The sequence below is a fragment of the Rhea pennata genome, chromosome 25 (genome assembly GCF_028389875.1).
Source record: "Rhea pennata isolate bPtePen1 chromosome 25, bPtePen1.pri, whole genome shotgun sequence".
Taxonomy (NCBI): Eukaryota; Metazoa; Chordata; class Aves; order Rheiformes; family Rheidae; genus Rhea; species Rhea pennata.
In genome coordinates, this window is record NC_084687.1 from 7,470,413 (window position 1) to 7,497,951 (window position 27,539).

At 53.2% G+C, this 27,539-nt stretch overlaps 1 protein-coding gene across 1 annotated transcript; it reads left to right on the plus strand.

The window, feature by feature from the left end:
- Positions 1–2,844: 2,844 nt before the first annotated feature.
- On the plus strand, positions 2,845–26,779 carry WNT2B (Wnt family member 2B). Its single transcript, XM_062595032.1, has 5 exons — positions 2,845–3,136; positions 17,769–17,989; positions 22,310–22,587; positions 23,433–23,697; positions 25,718–26,779. Exons 1-5 carry the CDS (start codon positions 2,973–2,975, stop codon positions 25,945–25,947), a joined length of 1,158 nt encoding a protein of 385 aa, XP_062451016.1. The 5' UTR covers positions 2,845–2,972; the 3' UTR covers positions 25,948–26,779.
- The last annotated feature ends 760 nt before the right edge of the window (positions 26,780–27,539 follow it).

Genomic DNA, 27,539 nt, shown 5'->3' on the forward strand with positions numbered 1-27,539 from the left:
GCCTCCCGCGCTGACCGCGGCCGGGAGGCTTCTGCAAACGGGTCGCTACGGGTCGGGCGCGGGGCCCCGGCCTGCAGCCCCTGCTGGGGGCCGTGCCCGAAGCCCCGGTGCGAGCAGCCCGCCACCTCCGGCACCCGGGTACGAGAGTCTCCAGAGGGACCGACTGGCTAGGAAAACAGAGAGTGCGTTGCTTTGAAGGTAATGAATCGTGAAAGCCTTTGAAAGCAGAGCCTTGTTTATTTACTCACTGCGGCTCATGTGGATAAAGCGCACGCACAGTCTGAGCAGACTGCTAATTTGAACGAAAGATCAAATGCGAGCCTCCCGGACGGCCGAGCCGCGGCAGCCGGAAGGGCCAGCGCTGGCCCGGCCTCCGCGAGCAGAGCCTGGCGGCTGACCAGCCGCCCGGTACCAGCCCGGGGCTTTCGGGGGCTGTCGGTCAGATCTTGCTGGCCAGGTTTTTGAGGAAAGCATCAAAACAAGGAATGAGGTTGACAGAGAAATTCAACACCCTGGATGCAAAGGTCTGTGAAGCCAAGCCAAAAGGGACCACTGCAGCTGCTCAGCTCAGCGGTGCAGCCCCCCCAGACCCCAGCACCCTCACCTCCCCCAAACCGGCACCAGAGCCCACACCTCCTGCCTCTCCCCACGTGCCCGGGAGCTGGTTACAGCCTTCCCAGGGGCTCTCTCCTCCCAGCACCACATCAACGCACCAAAGCGAGCCCACCGGAGAGCACGCCACTAGTCACCTCCTCTCTTCTCTCTCCTGTAAGAAGAGGACAGAGCGGACTGAGTACCTTTGAATGAAAAACAATGCAGGAACAGAGAAAACTCCATGAAACGGCAATAGCAAGTAACAAAGTGTGTTGCTTTGCTGAAAGAGCAGAGACTGGGACAGGGACAGGGACGGGGACGGCCCCGCTGGGCAGACGCGGCTGGTGCGTGCTGCTGCAGGCCTGCCTTTGCCAGAAGGCAGCAGCATCACCGATCACAGCACTCTGCCCAGTATGATGAGGATCCTGAACAAATGCACAGCCCTCAACAATAGTCTAAAAATATCGGGCTTTTCAGTGCAATAGCTTTAAAAATAAGCTATATACACTATCTCATCTAGGCTCTCAGACAAAAGGACAGCACCCTACCAGCACTTGCTTTCTGTCACTGCAGTTTTCAGAAGCATAATTGGATTAAAACCAAGTGTGACTTTCTAGTCTCGGTTTCTTTCAGCCCAGGCAAGTTATTACCTGATCTGTAACAACAGGAACTGGAAGGAAAGAGAGCAGAAGACTCACTGGGCTGAGGGAAGGGATGGCTGATGGCTCTGGCAATGCTGAAAGGACTTTGGTGCATATTGAGGTTTGCAATCCCAGTAAATAATTAGGCAAATTTGGAAATGCCAGAAATGAGAAGTAACCCTTTCAGACAAATACCTGCTCGCCACCAGGGCTGGAGAAAAACTGGCCAGCCAGGGACCACGAGGAAAGGACAGGCAGCTCCCAGGCAAGGTTGGTCTGTGTTGCAAAGACAACAACCAACTGCAGGGAAGGAAGGAGCATTAGAGCCAAGGGCAGCTGGTCTTCCAGCCCTCCCTGTGCTGCAGGCGAAGGTGCAGAGATGGGCAGGAGAGGGGAGACAACCCTCCCACGTGGTCAGTAAAGGGCCGCGACCAGAGGACTCTTCTGCAGGGCTAAGCGCCCGCAGCCACATAAAACCGGCAAAAGGGGCGCAGGTGGGCGACAGTCAGCGCCCAGACACGGACTCTCCTCTGAAGAGGAACGCGGTGGCCTCATTGGAAAAACCATGAGTTGAGCTGCTTCAGGGAGCAAGTCTTCCAAGAACGACGACTCCGTGTCCTTCGCATCCCTCTGGGCCTCGGCGCTTGCAGTCCTGCTTCCCCAGGGCTGAACTCTTGCACCCGCCACGCGATCCCCTGGCAGCCAGGACGCTGGCGAGCAGCCTGCACCGTCTGTGCACTTGGGAGCTGCAGGGTCCGGGCCAAAGCGGGCTGCAGCACAGCGCAGGGAGAGGCGAGGAAGCAGCGCTGCACTCCAATGCTTCACCCGGGCCAGGCTGAGGAGCGCCCTGAGGAGCCGGGGCCGGGGCCAGGGTGCTCGTCGGGCCCAGGGCCGGGGCCAGGGCTGGATGTGGAGCCAGGGCGCTCGTCGCGGCTGGGGCGCTCGTCAGGGCCGGGGCGCTCGTCGGGGACGGGGCGCTCGTCGGGGACAGGCCCGGGGCGCTCGTCGGGGCCGGGGCGCTCGTCGGGGCTGGGGCTGGGGCCGGGGCGCTCGTCGCGGCCGGGGCCGGGGCCGGGGCCGGGGCGCTCGTCGGGGCCGCCCCTCCCGGCGGTTTCTCGCCCTGCAGTGACACCTGGCGGGGGCCGAGCGCCGGGAGGCGCCGGGAGGCGCCGGGGCCGCCCCGCCGGCCCCGCATCCCGCCCGGCCCCGGCGGCGGGGCCCCGACGGCGGCGGCCGCGGCCCCGGCCCTTGCGCGGCCCCGGCCCTTGCGCGGCCCCGGCCCCCGCGGGCGGTGGGCAGGAGCCCGCAGGGGGCTGTCCGCCGTGCCCTGGGGGGGGTCGGGGTGGCCGGAGCGGCGGCTCCGCGCCTCTGACTCTGCCCAATGAGAGCCCGCAGCTCGCAGCGAGCTGTCAATATTTGGCGGCGGCCCCCGCGCTCCCATCCCCAGAGCGTCCTCGCCCTCCGCGCAAGGACCTCTATGGCCCGGGCCGGCCGCGCCGCTCGCCCTGCTCCGCCCGGCGGGCGCCGGCCCCGCTGAGCCCCGGGAGCCCTCGGGGAGCGCCGCCGCCCCCCGCACAGCAGCATGCGCCTGGCGGCGGGGGCCCAGCCGGGGCTCGCTCAGCCGCGCGGAGCCGGCAGCCTCGCCCCGCGGCGCTGACCGCCCTGCGGCCCGAGGGGAGCCCGGGTAGGACCCCCTCCCCGGTCATTTCTCCGCCTGGACAGCCGCCCCGGAGAGATATGCTCAGTCCAAACCGCGTGGAAGTGTCTCCTGGGATTGCCTTGGCCCCCGGGCGCGCGGAGTGCGGAGCCTTCCCTCGGACGGCGGGCGCGGCCCCGCGGATTTACCTGCCCTTCGTGCTCATCCTGCTGGCCCTGACGCCCCGCGCCGACTCCTCGTGGTGGTGAGTCTCGCTCCGCGCCGCCCTCGAGGGGCTCCGCTCGCTCGCGGCGGCGGCCGGGCGGCGGCCGGGCGGCGGCCGGGCAGGACCCGCCGGCGGCGGCCGCGGCCCCGCGGGCTGCGCCGAGCCCCGCCGCGCTCCGGACGGGAGCGGGAAGGAGCGAAGCGCCGGCGGGCGGGCGGCGAGCAGCGCGGCGCCCGACGTGCGGGCTCGGGCTGCGGAGCGCGGAGCTGCGGCTGCCCCGGCGGGCGCGGGGCTGCGCTGGGTCCCCCCGCTCCCCTCCGCGGCTCCGCGGCGCGGGGCCCCGACCCGCCGTCGCCTCCCGCCGCGGGCGAGCCGAGCGGCGCCGGGCAGGAGCGGCCCCGCCGGGGCTCCGCGCCGCCACCTGCGCGGCCGCCGCGGGAGGAGGGCAGGGACGCGGCCGCGCACGGCGGAGGGGGCCCGGCCGCGGCCGCAGCCCGGCCGGGAGCAACCGCGCGGGGCGAAGCCGCAGCGGCGCCGCTCGCTCCGGCAGCGCCGGGCTGCGACGAGCGGCCCCCGCGCTGCCCGCCCGCTCCCGGGGCCGCGCCGTCGGGGCCGCTCCCGGGGCCGCTCCCGAAGCCGCGCCGGCGGGGCCGCTCCCGGGGCCGCTCCCGGGGCCGCGCCGGCGGGGCCGCTCCCGGGGCCGCTCCCGGGGCCGCGCCGGCGGGGCCGCTCCCGGGGCCGCTCCCGGGGCCGCGCCGGCGGGGCCGCTCCCGGGGCGACCCGTCGCCCGAGCCGCACTCCGAGCGAAATGCGGTCGCCGCCCGCTGCGCCTCGGGCCGGGTCCCCGCTGTAAAGCTCAGATCTGAGAACCGCAGTGGCAGCGGGAAATGCAGCTCTCCACAATTCGGGGATCGTGCTGCATTTCCCAAGTCTCCCCCGGCTGTCCTGTTACCCAGGGCACTTGCACGGTAGCGTCTTACAAGCTAACAAGTTGCTGTTCTCTCTCATTTGAACAAGAAAAGGCTCGGTGACAGCTAAAAATGATGCCATAGAAAATACCAGCAGAGATGAAGCAACAGGAACCACTCAGCCTTCTAGAAATTAATCTCCTCCTGTCCTAATTCTTGTAGGAATACTAATTCATGTATGCAGAGTGAGAGTAACTAGGAAAATAGGGAATGAGACGTTCTCCAAGTGCCCCCCGTACTAACATTGAACATTGAAAATATTGAAAAAATAATATTGACAAAAAATAGTCATTGAAAATTTGAAATAACATTGAAAAAATATATTTTGGCCTCAGAAAAGTTCTCAGTGCCCCTAAAGCCCTTTCTAATCTTGCACAAAATACTGGTTTACATATCAGTCTCATCAACACTGGCAGTGAATGAAGCTGAACTTAATCAAATCCAACCCACCCGACACCAACAGTGAGCCGATGGTTCCTGGCATTCCTTAACTATCCCAAATACGCTGCGAGGGGCTGCGAGAGCTTTACAGTCATGCCGGTAACACACGGCTTCTTTGCGTTTGAGAGTATATCTGACGGTGTGGCAGGCAGCAACCACATCAGTGGTCTGAGATTGATTCCAGGATCAGAAAGGCGAAAGGGAGAGCTCCGAGCAGGAGGGAGCAGGACAAGCCGCGGTGGCGTGCTGCTCAGACCCCTGCCTGGAGCTCAGCGTGCCAGTTCAACAACTGGGCTTGCAGCCAGGCACAAAAGGTGGACTGCATGAAGAGCAGCTTCTTTCAGAGGGCATCACAGGCTTCTGGGTGCAAATACAATACAAACTACCATTTACAAGGCTGTTCCCAGCAATACCCAGAGGAGATCTCCTGCAGCCTGTTCAGCCCACATGGAACTGAAATCACTGGGTGAGAAAATGAGTCACCATCCACAAGGATCAGGTTGATACAAGCACTGGCCTGGCTTCCAGCCCTGAAATCTGCCCCCACCCATCAGTGCAGGCAAAGACAGGACAACATCTGTGTGGAAGGTGATGTTACTGATATGCTAAAAGCTGAGGAAGGAAAAGTCTTAGGGTAGTAAAGAAGTTGGATTATTTCATTTAATTACCAAGGAAGCAAGAGAAGGGGAAGCTTGATTTCTAACCAGAACTAGGCATTTGGGGTAAAGTAGCTGGAAAAAGAATAGGATACCAAGTAGTCACAGTTTGATCTACCCATAGCTGAAAGAGTTCTGTTAGCACACTTGGAGGCTGACTGAAAAGCGAAAATCCTTTCTTTAGGGATGGCTTGAAAAAAAAAATCTATTTTCCTTGCTCTTATACCCGACTTCTCCTCCCAAAACAACTCCACCGTGGTGCCTGCCCTAGTTCCAAATGACTTTCTTCCCCAAATGACTTTTGATCCCAAAACTAGGAGCAAAAATGGGTACATTTTAAGCCTCTATAACTGTGGTTTATTTGGAGGAAGCTAGATTTAGCACTCACAGCAGTTTGTAGTTGCAGCTTGCAGACAAACCCCCTGCTTGGCAGCTTCTTGTTCTCAGGAGAAAGAAGAGCCGGGGCAATTTCCAGGGAAATTGGGGCTATTGCGTGCGCCGGAGCTCAGTGTTGGAGCGAGCTGGAGAACAGCAACTCCTTTCTGTGCAGCCCGATTCTTTCATTTATTCCCTATGGTGGAGCCAAGCACAATTCTTTTGAATGTTTTCATGAAACAGAACTGGTTCCAGTGACCTTTAAATAGATATAGATATATATATTTTATATATATTTTAATTAAAACCCAAACATTTTAAACTCAAAAGTTCATGTTTTAGATTTTGCTTTCTTTTTTGTAGAACAGAACATTCCTAAGAGAAACCTTCATCAAAACGAATGCTTTTCTGCTGTACATGTCAGCTCTGATAAAATAGCATGTTTAGATGAAATTGGGTTTTACTGAAAATGGTTTCAACCAGCTGTGGTTTGGGAAAATGTTATTCAGTGATTTACATAGGTTTCCAAGCACATCTTTAGCACTATTGATATTACAGTAAATACATTTGGTGGTGCATCATCGTTCCTTATTTTTATTATTATTGCCAAATTCTTCTAGGGATTCACACACAATAAACTTGTGGAAATAGAGGAAATGCTTCTCATTTTCAGAGTCAACTTTTAAAGTTGATTAATAGAAAAAACTGGGTCAGTTCTGATCACAGTACATGGAGAGGAAATATCAACCAAATGTTTCTTCTAAACAACTGCAAATTATTAATTTTCAGTGACGTCAGGCATAGCCCAGGCTGCCTCACAAAAACTCCCGGAATTGGTGAACTTTGCTGCTGGAAATAGCGTGCGTGGACACGTAGGTGCGCGTGGGCGCAGAGCGGGGGAGCGGTGTCGCGTGCGGGGCCGGAGGAGCTCCGCCGCGGCACGTGCAGCTCCGGGCGCTGCGCGGCCGCGTCCCGCGGCGCCGAGCGGCGGCAAGCGAACCAGCGCCAGCGGCCGTGAGCAGCACCCGTGCCGGCGGCTTCCAAACTGTAAAGCGTTCCTTAGCAACAAAATACCAACTGAAACACAGAAATTAAAAAGGAATGCAACGGGAAAATCCCTAAATCCCGTTTACACTTGAGTGCACTCTGGGGCAGGGAGAACAGCATCATCTACAAAACGATTCCAGGCCTGGGAGCCGTCCTCTGCCCGCTTTGGCAGGGTCTGCCACCGCGGCGCAGGCCTCAGCACGCTGCGGGAGAACATCAGGCCCCAGAGCGGGCCTCCAAAATTCCTTCCGAAAGATTTGGAAGATTAGACAAATGTTGCTTATAAACATAAACTGTGCAATAAACAAACTTGGTGTAAATAACTAAGTAGAGTTTACTTGCTGTTGAGAGCTCCGCTAGTTGCTCTGGTGTGGAAAGCCATTTTAAATTGAAGGTTTGGTTAAAGAAAATGTACACAAGGCTGCGCACACACACACCCCACGCACCCCACCCTCACACATACCCACTTGCCTGCAAACCCACATGAATCCCCCCCAACTCCCAAACACACCAAATCCTCATTAGCTAACTTGTTTATTGCTAACCACAGCCCTTGGAAACTACAAATATTTAATTTCATCTGGCATTGGAACAGATGGGAGGCATCAGGCTCCCAAAGAGATAAAACAAATCTGTGGAAGGAAGAGTAGTGCAAGCTCGTCCTCTGGTTCAGAAGCGTGTGGGACACTGGTGGCCACGTGGGTCTCTTCAAGGCCTCAGGCACTTTAAGGGCGCTCTCGCCCTGTGCTGATGCGTGCGTGGGTATGCGCTTCACAGCCCAAAGCACCCGGAGAGGAGCAGGCAGGCGGTGCCGAGGCGGAGCGCTCCGAGGGGGCGCGAGCCCGGCGTCCGGCACGGGGCACGCTCGCTCTTCACCGCCTCTGCGGCCGGGGCGGGCGCTTTGCTTCCACGTGCAGGGAGCAGCGCGCCAAGGGCAAACGGAAGCAAGAAGGCGCACCGCGGTGCCTGCGCTAGGTGAACCGCAGGAGCTGGTGCGCGCCCTTCCCCTTGGCACTCCGGCCCAGAAATCCAGCCGCTGCGCGCGAAGAAGGGGAGTTTCTTGCCCCAATATGTAGGAAGAGCCACTTCAGGGCTTTGCTCGTTATCTGCCGAGGCACCTGTGCCAAGTGCAACGCATGGGCGCAGAGCGATGGAACATGAAGCCACGTGTGTTGTGAATATAGGATATATATGAGAGAGACGCTCATTTAAACAGGCACCATATTGAGGTGTGTGGGAGGGGAAATAGCATCAGTAGGAATGTTTGAAATTAAGCCAAGGGAAAGACAGCTGCATGAAAGGAACTTCAGAGCAAGCCGGCGTAACCCTTTGGGGTCCGTGTGGGTGTTGCTGGCTCCCCTCCGCGCCAGCCTCGAGGGCAGACCCGCGGCAGCCCCGGCGGGGCCGCGCTCGCGGTGGCCGCCGCAGCCCTCGCAGCGGCTCCGAGGAGCGCGCGGCGGCGGGGCCGTCGCGGGCCCGCTCCCGGGAGGAGGGCTCGAGCAGCGCCGCGATGCTGCAGGGCTCGGCGGGATCGCCCGGAGGGCTCACAGCAGTTGTACGTCTGCTGCTGCAAAGTGCTTTGCATGGTAATAACAGCAGGAGGTCAGTGACCAGGAAGTCTTTATCCCGAAGTGCTCTGTAACTCCAGCTATCCAGGGAGCCCTCGCTTTGAAATATAAGTTTTAAAGTAACTTCAGACTGATGGAAAATGAACTCTCTGGCCTTTGTAGCAGTTCTGGTGTTCTTTGTCGGGAGTGTATTGGAACAGATGGGTTCTCTCAGTCACTGTGCTCAGTTATAATAATCCTAATTGTATTTCTTAGTTCATTTTTCATTAGGGTCACTTTCACCTATAGGAAATCTTTCTTAAAAAGAAACGCACAAGAGAAAATTCTTCTGCTCTTACAAACTCACTAGCATTTACTACTGGCAATACTGGTTTCCGCAGTGCCTGCAGAGCACCCTGAGATGAGATCTGTGCCGTGCTAGCTCCTGTATAAACACGCAATCTCCACTCTGAGCAGCTTGCAGCCCAACACACAAGATGTGCCAAGGGCAGGAGAGGAATCATCCTTCCTACTTCACCATCAGAAACAGGGCTGGAGGGAAGGCACTGGTTAGCTCGGGTTCACACAGGGCATATGTGGCAGTTGGGATGTTAATCCGGACTCCCAAATCCCACACTAGGAGCCAGGGTATGGACCAGCTTTGCTCCTGGAACCATCGACAGAAGATAATGGAGTCACTTCCCTCCAGCGGAGCAGGAAAGTGGTGACCTTAGAGATCTGGATTCCGGCTCTGGTTTCTAGCCTCCATCCAGAGGGTGAGCGCCTTGCCTTTAGCTGAAATTTAAGGAAGCTGCAAGTTTGCACTCTCCCATGGATGAGCACGTGTATATGAAAGCCAGAGACTCTATTACATTCCCATCTCCAGGCAAAGTGCTTTGAGATTTAGGGAGGAAAAACAATAGATTTAAGGATAAAGTGCACTTCTGATGAGCAATTTGTATTGTCTTCATACGTTACCAAAAGGTCATCAGAGGAATAGTTTTCACCCATCACTGAACTAGATTTTGGCCACTATTTCAGAAGGCACCAGAGTCCTTCTCTCCCGGTGCTTTTACTCCCTAATTTTGCATCTGCTCTTGCTATGCATTGGTCCAAGGCCTCAGAGGCTTTGCTGCTGACCTGCTACATACTCTGCACACACCGTATCTTGCCTTTATACAGCAGCAAGCGGACTAGATCTCAGCTTCCATGTGACCATAGATACTGGACTCAGACAACAAACACTCCTATACCAGGCAAGCGGATGGCACAGTAGCATTGCCCTACGCTGGGGACAGTGCAAGGCATCGGTTCCCCATCCGTGTGCAGCGTTTCTGAGACATTTCAAGTAACAACCCTTTCCACAGTAACCTCATTCTGCAAGCTACTCACTAACGCAAGAAAATCACAGAGAGGGCACTCCAACATGGAATCAAAGGAACACAGTTGGAAAAATGTTGACATACAAGAAAAAAAAGATCATAGTGCAAAGAATGAAAAATGCGCACATTGAATGGCGCTAGTAGTGGCCCAGCATTATGCTATTAAAAATTATTCAAGTGAGACTAACACTCTCAATATATAGAGTAGTGGCTCTAAGTGAGGAAATTAGGGCTATTAATCATTCCAAGGCGTTAACAATTCCAGCAGGCCAGGATGGCCCTGTTCCCAGTGGGGCTTAATAAAATACTCAGGGTTTATAATAATAAAATAATATCTCAAATGTCTATAGCACCTTACAACCCAAAGTGCTTTGCAATTTGCTATAAATTCTCTACCCACAGCCATGGAGAGCAAAGAAAGGAAAGTGCAGTATCCTTGGGAAGTATGCAAAGGACTGGAGGAGGTGAAATGTTGTCAGGCTCTTCGGAATTTTCTCTCTTTATCAGACAAAAAGGCAGGCATGATAGATTTGATCCTATCTAAAAGATGTGTCTCCAATAGCTGCCTAGGGCTCTCCAGCCTCCCACCAAAATAAAGATTTCATGGGAAGAGAACAGAAGCCAACACAGCTTGGCCCCCAAGTTGATCTTTCAGGATTATCAAAGTGGTTATGGGAGCAATGGAGAAATACGTCTTCCCAGGAGAAGGACTCCAGCAGTGCCTGATATCACAGAAAAGCCAGACCATGCTTTCATCTCAGCTGTGCTCTTGCAGCAGTAGTCAACAGCAAGGCTGTTCTGTGCAGAAGTTCAGGGCCTCAGCCTACGGGCCAGAACCTGCAAGGAGCGAAGAGCCTCCTGCGAGGAGCTGGGGACCTGCCACTCAACAGCACGGGGAGCAACAGCTTTCCCAGAACAGGCAGCAGCAGTACTACCGCCCCCCTGAACGCTGATCCTAGAGAGGAGGACGAAGGTATGCACAGGCACGGGAGATGGAGCTGTCCCCACAGGCTGGGCACTTGGGCGCAGAGCAGAGAAGGAGTACGGGCTCCTGCCAGTCAGCTGCACTTCATCCAGGCGCAGGAGAGCGAGAAGCTTCGGGATGTTCACAGCACTCAGTTTCCTCTACAGAACCTGGAGAAAGTCCCCAAAGCTGTAAGTGACAAGTGGAGCTGAAGACAGCGTCCCGCCGCCCCTGCCAGGACTGTACTCCCGAACAGGCGGGAGCAAGCAGTTGGCCACGGCACGCTCAGCAAGCAGAGCAGAGCCAGTGCTTCTCCCAGCCAGATAAGGAGAACATCCTGCGCTCACCAGCCACGACTGACCCCCAGCTTACAGTTCACCGTACAAGATTCAGATGGCACTAATTGTTCAGCTGTGGAGGGATTCGATGTTTCGCATTTCTTCCAAATGATGCCGAGGTTATTTGCCTGAGTAATAATAGGTAGGAGAGCTAGATACGACAGGCATTCAGTGGCCATCCGAGGATATCAAGTTCAGAGGCACGCTCACCACGTGGCCAGGAACAATACCTTGGCTGCTTTTCTTCTTTCTGAAACATGGTCTGGCTAAGTTCTGAGTCACTGAGTGCAGCCCTGTACAGCAGCACATAGTGCAAGCTTCACTTACGGTAAGAAAAGACAGGGCCTCTTAGAAACCACAGTAAGTAGTTTACGTGGCAGCGGGGCAGGGGCTTAAGCTGCTCGTGTTGTCTTAAGGGGGGAGCAAGCAGCTCAAGCACCCTGCAATTGATGAGGAGAGGCAACATCACGCAAGATGAATTTGCGAGTTGAAGACCTGTTGGCTGGGATGTCACGGCTGAGCCTGCCGTCTTTTCTGAGAACCTGCTCCAAAGCTCTCCAGGTCTGAGGAGCACCTCTGGATGATTTCGAGGCCATCAAGCTGACTGTGAGTGTGTGTGTCAGGAGCAGGGTTTATGCTGCCGTGTCTGTGCAGAGCACCTCCCTCCGCCACCCTGCTGTCACCACCTCATTTCCACTCCCGTTCTGCACTGTGCTGGTACAAGAAGATACAAACAGTTTGCAGAATGTTTTGGGATCCTCAGGATGAGAGAAGCCACAGGAAGGAGAAATGCTATCCTACCAGCATTTTTCAGCCATTAACTCTCTCTGCATTAAAAAATAACAGAGAGAAAAACCTGGTGCCTCAGCTCTTTGCATGTCAAAGTGGGCAGGCAGCAGCCCTTTACCCTCACGGGGGAGAGCAGCATTGCTGTACTTAACAGTAATGGGATATACTCAGAGCTGCCCAAGTGAGCATCAGATGGGCTTAAAGTCTATTTTATTGCACCAGCAAAATTGTTTGCATGGATACCCTTCTCCCAGTGTAAATTTAACCTATAATGTTGATTTTAAATTAAGCTTGCTTGTATAAATTTAAATTGTGCCTTTCCTGCATTGGTGCAACCTTGATTTCTCCTCAGTGAGAACTTCCAACTTTTCAACAGTTCTTTTAACTCTAAAGCAAAAAAAAAAAAAAAAAAAGAATTTTGAGGTTTGTCTCAGAAAGGCAGTTCCAAAAAATTCTCTTTTGAAATCAAGTAGTGTTCAAATATTTTGTTTCAATACCATATAAAAGAGTGTAAAATGAAATATTAGATAGCACAGTTTATCTAACATAGGGATATAATCTTCAATAAGAATTGAATTATAATATAGTATATTTCTGAACAACACGTTGACATTATGGCGAAGAAGTTACAAACTCGATAAGCTCTGATGCCACTGAAATTTACTCTTCCCCATGAAATATTTTCATTTCTTCCAAAATTAACTTTCCAAGGGAGCTTTTTCCACCAGCTATCTCCCGATCAGCCTAGAAGACAGGCACAACCTGAACAAGCCTCTGCTAGGTCTCCCATCTCGCCGGATCACTGTGTCTGCCGCGGAGGCAGCCAAGGCAGCTTCGCCGCAAAGTCAGAGCACGTGATTCCTATTAGAGGAGAAGAATCTCCACTATTTCAGGGGAGCCATAAATGGAGTACCCCCACACTGACATGTCAAGCAAATGCTGATACCATGCAATGAGCCAAGTCCTGTGATTGCATCAGAAAGAGGAAACATACTGCCCCCTGAATTAGCAGCCTGCCCCCAACCATTTCAGCGACTGGAGCCCCAGAATTGCTATTATTTCTTCAGTAATTTTCACGCTAGCCCTACGACAAACAAAACTGCAGCCCAGGCATGCTACAGAGATACTAAACACCAGCACTCTCCCTCTGCTATGTGCAGGGTCGATTTACTTTCCTCCCAGGAGGAACGCTGGTTTGCAGGTGGCTGGTGACCTTCAGGGTTCGGGTGCGTAGAGAGAGGGTTTGTTTTATTGCCATTGCCTATTTGGGGACTGGAGAGCTGTCCTCACAAAACCAGTGGTTCAGTCAGTAACATTCGGGGAATAAAACAAAATTACTACCAACAGCTCTGAATAACAAAAATCTGTAGGTGCCCTCAGGTCTCCGTTGCAGGGGGTTGTTTATTTTTAAGCAAAACAAACCAAATCCCCCTTCTCATCATTTGGAGCATCTTCCTGCTCTGATCTGTAGTTATGTAGATCTGTGTCTGGAGAACGAAGTCTCACGTTCCTCGTAAACGCTGGCTTGGGCTCCCGTGAGCACGAGAACCCTCTCCGCCGCTGCGCAACGCCTTTGCCCGCCTCCCCGGAGCTACCCTGGCTGAGCTTTTGGGGCAGGTTGGCCCAGGCTTCTGGGGAGTCCTGCTTTCCCCAGTAATGTGGAAATTCCTATTTGCTTACTGTTAAGGTGCCTTAGGCTCTGGCAGTGCTCTTGATCTGCCCACTTTCACGCCTGTGGTACAGCATTATTTCTGAGGCTTTGGGTCTTTCATATTGAAAATCTCAGCAACAGGGAAGCTGTGTGGGTGGCAAAAGCAGAAAAGCAGTTTTCTGTTTTCACTATGAAGATGGAGTAAGAGCAAGAACAGTGGGATCTGTTCCTGGGTACAACACACAACAGGACCCAAGTGCTCACAGCCTACATGCAAGTGTGCAGCTCCTCTCTTAACCCACAGGAAACTGCATGTACAAGGGAAGAGAGAAGATCTAGGTGGGAAAACCCCAAGTCCTCAAGACTTAGTGACAGATTAGACTTAACGGAGGGCAGAGATGTGACATGGGCCACACAGTCCCTCAAGAGCATCCTACGGAGTTCTGCAAGGCCTTTGAGAAGCCAAGCATGCTCTCATGGAAAGTGCAGAAGCAAAATACATGCTGCACAGAGGCAAGCATTGGAAGAGGGTTAAAACAAAATGCGTGCTGCCAAGTAAATAGATGCGTCTGCCTCTGATTTGCATGTTTATCTTAGAAGCAATTTAGGTTTCTCCTTGTTTATAAGAGTAGAAGTCAGCAGACTCTTAGAACAAGAAAAACAACTGGGAGTCAACATGTGACAGCTCTCTTCTGTTCTTCCAATGCATTGGAGCAGGCAGCGCTTGCAGGCTATTGAGAAAGAGCCCACTTCAGCTGCATCATTAGACGTGTTTAGGCAACAGATCTACTTACAAAGAGGAAGAATAGCAGGAAGCTAGGACCACGTTACCTCCTTCACATCTCAGGCTCTGAAAGCACTTGCCTTTGTAACCTGAAGTCTCCAGCCGGTTCTGGTACTGCGCAGAATGTCAACAAGTTGCTCCTTGCAGGAAAACAAGGAAAAGGAGTAACGCAGAGATCTGGAGGGTTGTATGGTAGCACTGTGTTTCCTGAAACACTCTGTGGTATCTGCAGCTCACAGCCATCTCCTGGTAGCCTGGAAGCTGAAGTAGCAGAAGGGAGATAGAGTATGTTTGTGATACAGGCATCGCCCATGTGCTGATTTGCAAAATGTAAGTGACGCAGCATAATGCAGCCAAAGGCTGGGAGGGAGAGAGGGACTAGTGCCAGCCTGGGCTACCTGAGCGAGGCAAACAAGTCCTACCTTCCACGGAGAGCAGCCTCTAGCAAGGAATATGATGCAAGGGCTTCACCCTGCACCGTGCGAGGACCTCGCAGAAGGCAGCATCACGCGCCCTTTCAGGGCCTCACCTGATGTGGTGTGTTCTGCCTTGCTCTCCCCCCCCACCAGCAGTCATCTTCTGATGGAGATTCCATGGAAAAATGATCAGACATTTTGAACTGATTTTTATTTTCTATTGTAAAAATGCAGGTTCCTTAGGAGTAAAGCATTTCACACAGATTTGCCACTTCCAACACAACTTCATTTTTTTAAAAATGAAGCAGACTTCTGATAAGGTTAGGGATTTCTTCAGAACATTCATTGCCTATTTCAGCAGTTTTTAAATATCATAGATTTGTAGAAATATGATTGGAAGGGAGATTTTAATCAATCCAAAACAAATGTTTGTTTTCTTTCCCTCCCAAAATTCTGCTTGGCAGGAAATTTTCAGATGTTCTCTGTTTTGCTCCATCTCAGAGTAACAGAACCCAGTGAGAATTTCTCAAAAAATGGTGGATCTAGCTGTCACCTAGAAAACTGCAGGCTTTCCGGGACAAATGAATTCCCCTTATTGTGCCAGGCCACTTTGCAATGCCACAGGAGTCCTGGGACTGATTTATGTATGTAATCTAGGCTGAAGGCCCATAGGTACCATAGAACATAAACTGCTCTCTGTTTGCAACCACAAGGAGAGGAAAATCCCTTCGTGCCAGGGAGGGGAATCCGAGCAACTTACTCTGGCAAGGTGCTCATGAACAAACGCAAGGTCTGCGAGCTTCCTGTGCGCTCTTGTCGCACTTTCTCCTGCTGGCAATATTTGCTGTGATCTAGATATCTGGCAGGAGAATTAAGAAGAACAGAAGTAATTAGCTCGCAGTGTGAAAAATGGAGTGCCTGGTGTTTATCTTGCCTGGAGGATTTCCCTTGATCTCAGTCTCCCAGGAGATTGGGTTAGTCATTGCTTTATCTGCCCGCTTTCCCACCAGGGAAGCATCTCTTTTGTCAGCTCACAGGGTGTCTCTTTAAAGCAAGCCTCGCTTACAGCAACACCGCATCTAATCAAAGAGAAGCAGCCCAACTTAGCAAAGGTGGAGAAGGATAGGGGACAGGGTCCCTGGCAAAGGCCCTTGAGAGCTGGCCCATCCAAGAGCATTTCATCTCCAGTTTTCTCAGCATCTCCCCCCAGTGAAGAGGAGCTTTGGCCACTGGTACATCCCAAAACACTGCTGCCTTGCCACAGCTGCCCTGTCGCTGGCTCTCAACTCACAGCAGCTCAGGCAATGACACACAAACCATCCCAGTCCTTGCTTGGGTCAAGACAGCTTAAACAGAGTGATTTCAGGGCGTGGGCATGGCCTGAGACCCTGGCAGCCCGTCCTGCCTTCTGGATCGTGGTGCCAGGTGTCAGCGCGCTGCCTTCCCCCCCGCTGAGCTTGCAGAAGCCATGCCGAGCCGGTCGCGCCCAAGCAGCGCGACTCCAGCTCCTACACAATCCCCTTCCCTCGCCATCCGCCGCTGAGGATGATCCTCCGCTTCGTCTGAGCGGCAAAGCACGAGGCGCGCCGGGGGCCAGGCGCTGCTCCGGCTTTGCCGAGGCCCCGGTCCCACGGGGCGCCTGGGCAGGCTCTGCCCGCGCCCCGCGCTCGCTGCCGGGGCCGCGGCAGCCTGGAGCTCCCGCTCCCGGAGCGCGGGGATGCCGAAAAAGGGTACGAGAGGCCCTCGCCTGCACCTCCGCGAGGGCTCAGCGGGACGCGCTCTGCCCTCCGCACAGCTGGAGGAACCAGCCTCTCTTTGCAGCCGAGCGCGAGCGAGGCAATTAAATGCCTGGAGTCGGCCTTTCTCCATGAGCTCCCAGCGGCTTTTCTTTTTTAAATGGGTTCTGCCATCTCTCTTGTGCCACTGCCGCATGATGAAAGGCTGATGAGCAAGCCTGTAAAAATAATGCTCGCTGGCCATCAGAGTCCCGGCGTGCAAAGCCATGGGGAGCCGGGTTTATTATCCTCAACTCCAGCCTGAGATGACCTTGTGCTTCTGCCAGTGTTTAAACAAAATATTTTAAAAAAGAGAAAAAGAGTCCATTGCTTTCTGTGTTCACAGGGCTTTCCTGGGTCTGCAAGCTATCTCTGGGACTGATAGAAATGATAGATCATAGCCAGAGAGAGACAATGAAATATTGCCCAAGTTTATTGCTTTTTATTATTATTAAAGAGAGGGTCTTATTTCCAGTCTGGGGGTTTGAAAAATTTGAATCCCACCCAAACCTCTTCTCTTCCAGCCAGAATCACAACGCCATGGTATGTGGCAAAAATCATTCTCCAGCACAAAGAATCCTGCTTTCTGGCTGGGGTAAACAGGAGACATAGGCAGGGTTTTGAATGGAGATGGAAAATTCCACGCTTGTCTCCATTGTCTGCGTTGCTTTAAAGACAGCGGAGAAGTCTGCAGGGTTCCTAAGGAAGCACTCGGGATCCCTCCCCTCGCCCCGGCCCGGTCCCGGTGCAAAGCTGCCCTCCAGGCTCAGACAGCCCGCACCAGACAACTGCTTGTGCGTTGCTTTCTGCCCTAGCTCCCCACCTTCTCCCCAGCGTGAGGAGGCAACGCCGGAGGAGACGGGATACGGGCAGGACGGGAGACATCGCCAGCCCTCCTGGCTATTAGTCTTCGGGGCATTATCGTAAACATTCACCGACAGGTAGAGGGAGGGCGAGAGAAGAGCGTGCAAAAGGCTTTAAGGGTGCAGGTTACCCCGTTTTACAGCAACCGTCTCTCCCGCTGTGCCCGGCTGTGGCTCTGGAGGGGGGCTTGGTCTGCAGGCTCCCCGGCTCCGCGTAGCAGCAAGTCTGCACCGAGCAGCGCTTCCCCCTCGTCCCCCGGGCCTGCTGCGGCCGGGGCTTGTTTTGTTAAACACAAAGACCAGCCCGCAGGGGTTGTGACGGCTCAGCAGCGCCCGTCCCCGCATCCCGCCCGTCCGCACCGCAGCACCGGGGCGGTCTCGGCGCGCAGCCGAGCGGAGCACGCGGAGGCTCGCCGCGCGGCCCGGCGAGGGCAGCGTGCCACCGGAGGCGACGGGCCCGTCGTGAGCTCGGCCACCGTGCAGAGCCGCCCTCCAGCAGAGCACGGCGCAGGCGGGACACAGCTGGAAAGCAGAGAGGAAGAGGCAGGTTTCACCACAACGTTCCACTGCCCAGCAGCGGTCAGGAGCCGGGATCAAGACCCCTCCCCAAACACACACACCTTAAGCCTCCAAGCGCAATGTGTTCATGCCAGGACAACCGTCTCTCCGCTGCAGGTACATTGGGGCCCTGGGCGCAAGGGTGATCTGCGACAACATTCCTGGGCTGGTCAACAAGCAGCGCCAGCTGTGCCAGAGGTACCCCGACATCATGCAGTCCGTCGGGGAGGGAGCCAAGGAGTGGATCCGGGAATGCCAGCACCAGTTCCGGCACCACCGCTGGAACTGCAGCACTCTGGATAGAGACCACACCGTCTTCGGCAGAGTCATGCTGCGAAGTAGGTCCCATCGCGGTTCCCTTTTCTGCACAGCCCGTTCCTAAACCGCAGCCTCAGCTCAGGGACACCTGCATCACAAGAGGAAATTAGAATTAGTACCCCAAATGGCAGGCTGCAAATGACATTTGTTTTACAGAGACATTTTGGGGGAAAAAAACTACACAACAACAAAAGGAGATAAAAGTTCTCCTTTCATTTCCTCCCCCCTAAAACAACCCTTTTCCTTGAAATCACATCTTGGTAGGAAAATTCTAATTAGCTGTGCTCCAGACACAGTGGCAGAAAGAAACCTGGGCATCAACCAGGTATGTGGATAAAATCATGTTCTTCGCAGAGCAAGGAAGACATTTTACTGCAGAAAATAAGAAATCAGACCCAATAAAATGCAGTGTGCAGCACACCACAGGGGAAAGCTAGCTAGCCAGTCACTCCCTCTAGATTTATGAGGAGCTCCACATTTAAATTCTTTCATATCTCTGAGTCAGCTAGTCTGTGAAGGTGAGGCAGGAATAGGGAATCCTCAGGGAAAGGAAACATTTGCTGGAGAACTTGAGGTTTCTCTCCATCCAAAGAGGCAGGAGGACAGGAAGGGAGCAATTTAATTCTGGAACGTCCCATACCCTATCAAGTCACGCAGAACCGCTACCCCAGACAGCTGATGCATGTGGAAATAGAAACGATGCAGCAGCCTGGGAAACCTGCAACCCGGCAACTCCAGCATGCAAGAGCAGCCACTGCAAAATAAACACTGTCCCCCAGCCTCATCCCCTCCCGCAGCCCCGGGGCTCCAGCAGGGACAGAGGCAGAGCCATTCCTCGGTCCTGTTCTAGCCCCTGCACCAGCGCAAGGTCGTCCAGAGGCTGTAAAGGGGCTCCAGCGCACTGCACATTTGGAGATAGGCTTGTATCAAAGGATGCAGCACACAGTAAAGAAGGAAACATGAAAAGAATCTGGAAGCAGGTAGATATAAATTGCCCTCAGTATGAATCCCTAACTTCTTCACTTGCAATTTAACTTCACTTCAAACCAAGATGCCCAGTGCCAGGGAATTAACCTGCCTGGCAGGGGATTTGGTAATACGAGTCTGTCTCCATCCCAGGTCATTCCCTGCAGCTGGCATCCACCAGCTTCTTAAAGCACAGCCTGTTATGAAGCCCTCCTCGCCACGTGCCAAACCCCGCATTAATTCAGCAGGTCTCTGCCCACTAGCAGGAGGAGAGGGCATGGTCTGCTCGCCCCGTGATTCACTGGGCACCCTTCCATGGCCCATCGCCCTCCAGATAAGGATTTTCCCTGCAGCAGATGCTGTGCTGGGTTTCGGCGGCCGCCAGCGCAGGCATGGGGCCAGCCCAGCCAGCGTGCCGGGGAGCACTCTGCGCCCGCGGGCGCGGAGCCAAACCACCGCAGCGCCCGCGGAGGCGAGAGGGCTGGCCCTGCGGCCCTCGGGCTCCAGCCACCCCCTCTCCTGTCTGCCTGGGGGTTAAAGCTCCCCGGGGACTGAGCCGCTCCCTAGGCGCGGGCCCCAGCATGGCATGGGCATGCCTCCCCAGCTGCACACCCCTCGCCCCCGCGCCCGGAGGCGACGCCGCTGCTAATCCGCACCCGCGGCAATGCCCACGCTCGGCAGAGACGCGTGCCTCCCGGCAATTAGATTCCCCTCTTCAAAGTCTTCCGCAAATGGGCTTCGTGTCCAGCCATTACCAAGCCAGCTGCACCTCCCCTCACTGAAGTGTTTCACCCTCTCAGGACTAACTCCAACCTTCCCTGGCTCTAGCAAAGGCCCCAGAGCCTCCTCGCCCCAACGCTGTCACACGTATCCAGCCGTGGTACTCCCTGTCTCACTGCACAAAGGCAGGAGGTTCAGGAACCTTGTTTTCCCCTCATCGTTGCTCTGAGAGAGTCTCTCCTCTCGATGGGTTGCCATGCACAGTGGCTTGGATTACTTCCTTTGGAGAGCTTTGCCTTTCCTTGCAAATTAATCAAACAGTAATGGGAGCAGACCAGTGCTTTTGAAATAGCTGCACCAGATGAGATGGAGCAGAGGGAGCACTGAGGGAGAAGGGGGAAGGAGGAGACACCTCCGGAGAACAGGCTTATATGTAAACAGTAATGGGATATATAAATATTTGGAGAGCAGGGTTGGCCAGGAATCAGCAGTTCACGTGGGAACTCACTGTTCCCTTGCATGGCAAGGGAGGCAAGGCAGAGTTAAAGCTCAAGTGGTTGCTTTGGGCTTCATCTTGAAAAAGGGCCATGCTTATGGGGCAGAATCTACCCCTACACAAAAGGCTAGAGCACAAGCCTTGCCCAGAAGGGAGCTTCTCCCTGATGCCAGGTGAGGAAGGAACTGTGCAGCCCGTGCACGGAAAGCAGTGAAGTGGAGGCCACTCGGCTCTGCCAAGGCACGAGGCAGCCACACTGCAGAAGTGTCCGGAGAGCTGGGAGCAGGCCCACTGCACTGGCCCATCCATGCATCAGTCCCTGTGGATCAGGAACATGCTTGCTAAACTAGAATCAGCCCAAAAATCCCACAAGTTCAAAAACCATGACTTGGGCCTCAGTCAGGAGGCCGGATATGTTTGTTAAAGGATAAACATGGATTGTGTATTTCCCCATCTAGTTCTCGAGTTTATAGGGATTACGTGTTCAAGATCTGCTATGGAACCAACAATTCACAAGTTCCTTAGAAAGAGAAACCTGAGTCTGCCAATTGCAAGACACTGGAGCTTGGGCTCCGGGAGAAGAAAATTGCAAACCCTGACAGAACTGCAAGATGATGCTGTTTTCAGGCATCACTGAAAATAGTTTCTACCCCCGGAGCCATAGGAGTTGCTGTGATGCAAAAGCTCCTATGTGCCTAGAAGTGATCAGAAACTAGATGGGTGATGTAGGGTCTGTCCTTCACCCCTACTCAAAGCATGTCCAGTCCTCATGTTCCAGACAGATTTTATACTACAAAGCAGAAACATGTCCAAGAATTGAAGAAGGAAGGTGTGAGGTGGTGCAGGGACAGAGGTGGTTCCAGAGCAGAAAGAGCAACGTGGGCTCCAGCAGCTCCCAGGGAGGGACGAGGATGGGAGGGCCCCCTGCCAAAGGAGATGACCCTGGGAGCACACGTAAGCCACAGTGTGACCTGTTGCTGAGAGGGCTCCTGGGTGACAGATGCTGCTCCCTATGACGCACACTGCTATGGCAAATCCAGCCATGTGGCCTCTAAATCAAATGTGGCTGGAAACAGCATTTTTATTCACCAGAAGCAGCTCATATGGAGGACATGAGCACCCACAGAAGGGAACAAGGGGGTTGGTGAGCTTGGTCACAGCTGGCTGGGGGAAGGGGCAGCTCACAGAGAGGGGCTGGACAAGCAGCAGGATGCACTAGCCAGACCTCAGACTACTACCAGACAGGAGCTGTCAGGGCCAGATGGAAGGGGAAGAACATTAAGCAGCAGGAAGATAGGAGCACTAGTCCCTAGTGCTGCAACCTGCCTGCGTCAGAGCCTCACCATCCCTGTGAGTGCCCTCTTTCCACCAAGACCCTACATCCTGTCCTGGCAAAGGACAGGCAGTCATGAAAACTCCTTGCCACAGTCCCATCCTGCTAGGCCCAAAGAGAGCTCTATTCTCTTTGAAGTTGCTTTCAAAGGCTCTCAGAATGAAGACTAACATGGTTTTGATTTTCAGCTTCTTTTACAACATTATAGAAACAGCTGTGAATTAAAACCAGAGCCATAAAATACCAGGCGGCATACTGTGCTGAATGGAGAGCCTTCCAGCAGCTGCCCAGCCAGGCCCCTGCCCTGCGGGGCTGCCTTTGCAAACAAAAGCCCACCCCCCAGCTCCTGCCATCTCCAGCCATCCTCGCTCCTCCTAGGAGCAGCTCTGCCTCCTTCCACTCGGTTTGGAGTGCGCTCCAGCTTCTCCACTGCTTGCACTCAGCGTCATCCTAGTTGGGATGAGGGCCCTGGCAGAAACTTGTTGGCTGGTCTTGCCCTTTTGGTCTTCTAGTCCCTGCACTACAGCATCCCAGCTCTTTTCTGCATGCTGAGGTCAAGAAACCGTCAGTCTTGCATCGTCCTATCACATCCCCATCCCTCACTTGCAACGCTGGCTGCTGCTCTTTAGAGACAAAGCTGGACAGTGTGGACACAGCAGAGACCGACAGGACTCTGCCTTTGTGCAGGACACAGCATATGTCTCTCTCCCAGGCACAAAGGTGCTACTGCACCTTTGTGTCATTTCTTGGAGCTGGGATCCCCAGGCCCAGAACAAGCCCCTGCACACTCACTCCCCATCCTCACTTTCTCTTTCCCTGTGGCAGGCAGCAGGGAGGCCGCCTTTGTCTACGCCATCTCCTCAGCAGGAGTGGTCTATGCCATCACCCGAGCCTGCAGCCAAGGGGACCTGAAAGCCTGCAGCTGCGACCCTCTCAAGAGGGGCCGATCCAAGGATGAGCGTGGGGAGTTCGACTGGGGTGGCTGCAGCGACAACATCAACTACGGGATCAGGTTTGCCAAAGCCTTTGTGGATGCCAAGGAGAAGAAAGTGAAAGATGCCCGGGCACTGATGAACTTGCACAACAACCGCTGTGGGAGGATGGTGAGTTCACTGGCACTCAGACAGCTCCCACATTCCTCCCCACATCCCTTTCTGCTGCAAGGGGTGTCCTTTGCAGCTGGGCACAACCTTCCCGAAGCAGAGTCCAGCAGGTAGTGCCTATTAAAGAGCTGAAGGTACCTCCCTGCCTTCAAGTTGCTGGTGCCTGTGCCAAGCCAGCAGTCGCACCCAGGCTCTCAGGGACCCTTTCAGTGGAAGTGGGTAGCAGGAGCAGCTCCTTGCTCTGCTGACAAGCCAGGCAGAGCTCTGGCGTTAGCAAGGGCAGGGGGCAAGACTTAGGTTGCCCATGGAGGCCAGGGTCCTGATGCAGGCAGGACCTGCCTGCTCTGCAGAGGAACACCCCCCTCAGAGCACTGCCTTGCCTTCTCTGTGCTCTTCCGCATGCTCAGGACAGCAAATGGCCCCATGGGAATCACAAATCCCCTGCTTACCTTCACTCCCAGCATATATGTCCTCGCTGATGTTAGCATCAGCATCCACTGAAATGCATCCTTAGTATGCATCACTGCAGCACACCTTGAAGGGACGCCACACCTCGAAGGGAAGAGGAGAAGGAAGTTTGTTTTTATCAGACAGACTTTCTACCTTTGCCTTAATTCATTCCTAGAGCTCACTTGCTCTGGGGGTCCCCACTGAAGGGCAAAACTGCATAGTTTTCCAGTCTCACCTGAGTGGCCTTTTCAAAGGGCAGGGCTCACAGAAACCACACACTGGCCCTTCCCATTAGGGAGAATGATCCCGTGCAAGTAAGAGGGCTGATAAGCTGCTCCAAGGACCAAGATACATCAGGGTCTCTGTCTCGCCTCATAGCATCCCTCTTCTCACAGGCTGTCAAGCGTTTCCTGAAGCTGGAGTGCAAATGCCATGGAGTCAGTGGCTCCTGCACACTAAGGACTTGCTGGCTGGCAATGTCAGATTTTCGGAAAACAGGGGATTATCTACGGAAGAAATACAACGGGGCCATCCAAGTGACAATGAACCAAGATGGTACTGGCTTTACTCTGGCCAACAAGAACTTTAGGAAGCCCACAAAAACAGACCTGGTGTATTTTGAGAACTCACCTGATTATTGCGTGATGGACAAGTCAGCAGGTAAAAAAAAAAAAAAAAAAAAAAAAGTGTAAAAGCAGCTCCTCCTTCTCTCCTGTCAGGTCTGCAACTCCCAAACAGCCCAGCCTGGCAGGACTCCCACCACCTCTAACAAGAAAGAGATTACCTGTTAGGGCATCAGTTCTAAGGTGCTGTTATGGGATTGAGGACATGCAGGACTGTCCTCAGTGTGCGAGAGTGCCCGCCTTGCCTTTGCATTAGCACAGCACTGCAAATCCCTGCTCTCTGCTCAGGCAGGAAGGCATGCGTGAGCTCCAGGCTGCAAAGAGGCTGTAACGGAATTTGAACTTCATTGAAATTAAATCCTTAAATTGTCCAAGTACACGTAAGTCAAGACACTATCAGAAAAAATCAATGGCTGTCAGGCTCTTAAGGGAAACAGCCTCTCTGGCAGCTACCCGGCACTACACCAGCCTGTTTATCCTCGGGATATTCTAGGAGCTGGGGATCATTTCTAATCTGTGGCATTTAGGCTAACACAGTCATTGGTTTTGAGTCTCACAGGCGCTCAAGCTGAGTCTGACAGAAATTGTTCCATTGAATTTCTGTCATATCTTCAATAGAGCTTATGCCAAATTTATGCCTTCACCACGCAGACAGGGTTCCCTGCGCGGGGCAGATTTGGTACAGCTATACCAAATACCAAAAGCAGGAAAGTATCCTCAATAGCACCAGAAAGCTGCTACCCTCTGTGCTCACTCTCCAGCCGTCCTTTCCCTGACATTCGAGGTATTATCGCACTAACAAAAGCGTGAGATGAGGAAGCGGACAGATTTAGAGAGGCAGAGATTTTTTTGTACCTGTTATAAGATTTTTTGCATGCCCTAATTTCACATGCATCTGGCTGAAGACACCAGTCAAACCTCAAACAGCTTGCAACAGCTGTTGTCACAGGCGATGCTGTAGCCAGTTACCCCCAGAGCCCTCAGTTGTTGTTAGCCACTGGAGCACTGTATCCACAGAGCACCTTGTCAGGGCACATGAAAGTGCACACATGTGCACAAAGCAGAACTGGATTCATCCAAAACCCCCAGGCTTCACAGCCAACGATCCAAATCTCTTACACCTCTTATAATGAATGCAGCAGCCTTTCTTCTGCAGACCAAAGCTCCCTTAAATAGGAAATAAAGGGCCCATTTAGCATAACAAGCTGAAGGCTTCTCCTCTGAACACAGCCTGAGGTTGGGATGACACACGGGGAAGCCAGTGTCCTTGCTACTCAGCTTCTGTAAAGATCAATGGCTTTCCCAGCGATGGAGCCATCCATCAGGTCGGAGAGGCTTCAGACGGCTGTCAGTTACCATGGCAGCCAGCCCACCTCCCGGCGCGCAGGAGGGTGGCCGAGACACAAAAGCGCTCCACAGGGAAGGTGAACCGCTTGCAGGATGCCATGCTTAATTGAGCCATTAGCCAAGATGTTCTGTCCAGCAGTGGCAGGGGGTGACTTCTAGCTTTTGCAGCCGTAACCACTCCTGCTCCCAGCCAGCTGATCATGCACACACTTAACTGACCTTCAGGAGCCTTCCTGGAGCGCAGGCTGGACAGGCTGAAAGCCCATCCCCACCTGCCACTGCTTCTTCAGTCATGGCAGTAGAGGGTGCATACTCCAGCAAGAAGTTTTGTGAGCTGACAGGGGGCAGAAGCCACTCGGAGGGTCACCAAGGCAGCTCCAGCAGGCCAGGCTTTCTATCCACACTGCAAGACATGCTGCTAAACCAAAGCAAGCACATGCATGTGCTCTGCAATCTGTTCCCAGCAGCCTGTTCCCTGACCTCAGAAAGGCCAGATCATGATAAATTTGGGTCTATTGCATCAGAAATAACTACATTTCACTTGCTAATAAAACAGTCACATCTAAGGTCTCCACTGCAGATGGTAAATATCCAGTTCTACCCACAGCAAACAACCACACAGGGTGGGCTGGAGGAGGCATTTGGACAAGAATGAGGAAGAACAGCCTGATTCACTCTTCCTTCCTTCCTTCCTTCCTTCTTTCCTCTAGGCTCCCTGGGGACTGCAGGTCGTGTATGCAACAAGATGTCCCGCGGGACAGACGGCTGTGAAGTGATGTGCTGTGGGCGGGGGTACGACACCACTCGCGTCACCCGCATTACCAAGTGTGAGTGCAAGTTCCACTGGTGCTGCGCTGTGCGCTGCAAGGAGTGCGAGGACACTGTGGACGTGCACACGTGTAAAGCACCGAAACGGGCTGAGTGGTTAGACCAAACCTGAGGACTCGGGAACAACACAGGGAAGAATCAACTGCAACCCCCCTCCCGTCAATTTTTAAAAAACCTGTGCCCTGTGGGCCATGGCATTCTGGGAGTTGTAGTTCAACTGCATGGCTTTTATTTAATTAATTCTGCAAAGCACTAAAGAAAGGACTACATTTCCCAGGAGGTACTGTAGACCCTTCTATTTGCTCAGCAAAACTAATCTCTTACCTAGGAGGAGTCTGCAATCCTTGCTTAAACTGTGAAACTTCCTTTGCCCATTGTTATCTTTGCAAAGGGACATGCAACTGATACGAACTTAGAGGACTGATCACTGGAACGCAACAACTGAGGAATACTGCATCTGCCCAAGAATTTGTTGCAGTAAAGTTTCACCAGCAAAAACCTGTAGTTCAAAATAAGATACTCTTGTAGAAAGCACTCTTGCTTTTACTTTTTTGCAAGGCCATAGGAAGGGTGTTGCAAATCCTTAAGAAAGTTCCAGGATCTCAATGTTTCTCTCGAGCAGACCTGGCATACTATACCCCAGCTGCACTACTGACACCAGCTGAACAAGAGCAACTTCTGCACAGAAGCTTCCCCTCATTCCCCCAGTGAAAATGACAGGTGGCATTGTAAACTCTCAACTGAAACCTGAATAACTGCAGAAAGACAAAAGCTATCCATACATGTTCACAGTAATCAGAGGGCTAGAGAAAGCAATCTGTGAGCTACCTGGCAGGTTCTGAAGTCAGTGGATACAACAGCATCTCTCTGTAAAACTCACTTGTATGTTCTGTATACTGCCTATTATTTTAAGACAAAAGTTATTATAAACCTATATCAGAAAATTATGTCCTTTGCTTTTTGAATTACTATGTAATCAATTGTGCAGAGAAGCCCTCAGTCTCTTCCTCCAGACTGGGAATCAGCTTGTAGGCAAAAAGGCAGGAAAAAAAGCCACAAGTTCTGCAGTCCTTAAGCACAGACTTCCCCACCCCAGTAATTACGCATTTTTTTCTCACAGAGTCTTATGGTCCAGCACACTAAGCCCACAATGGAATCCTTCATAAGAACGAGAATATCCCAAGACATCTAATGACATAATACTGAGTCAAGCAAGAGATCCTAGATGAACTTCCATATCTTTCCCATTTGCAGGGGGGAGGGCCTTAAAAACTACCAACCCAAACCGAAGCTGATGAGAGGAGAGGCAGGAAGCTGAAGAGCTGCAAGTGGATGTGTTATAGGGATTAACCCTTCTCATCTCTAGAAATTTCCCCAATTCTTCCCCTTTCCCCCCTGCCCCTCAGTTTGGGCACTGATTATAGAGATTTATTTAGTTTAATGATACTTTATAGAGAGTGATTTAAAAGCATCAATCCACACAGATTTAAATGGTATAACTCTTATTTGTACACGAAGTGATTCAGAAGGAAATTCAGCTAAATCATTGCAATTTCTGAGTATATGCTGAAGCCGAAAGAGTTTAACATCCTATAGCAGACACCAGAACTTTATTATCTGTAAGGAATTCATCACAACAGTTTAAGACTGCAGCAACAAACTGCTGGACTAACAATTGCACCAGTCTGAATTTTGATTTAATAA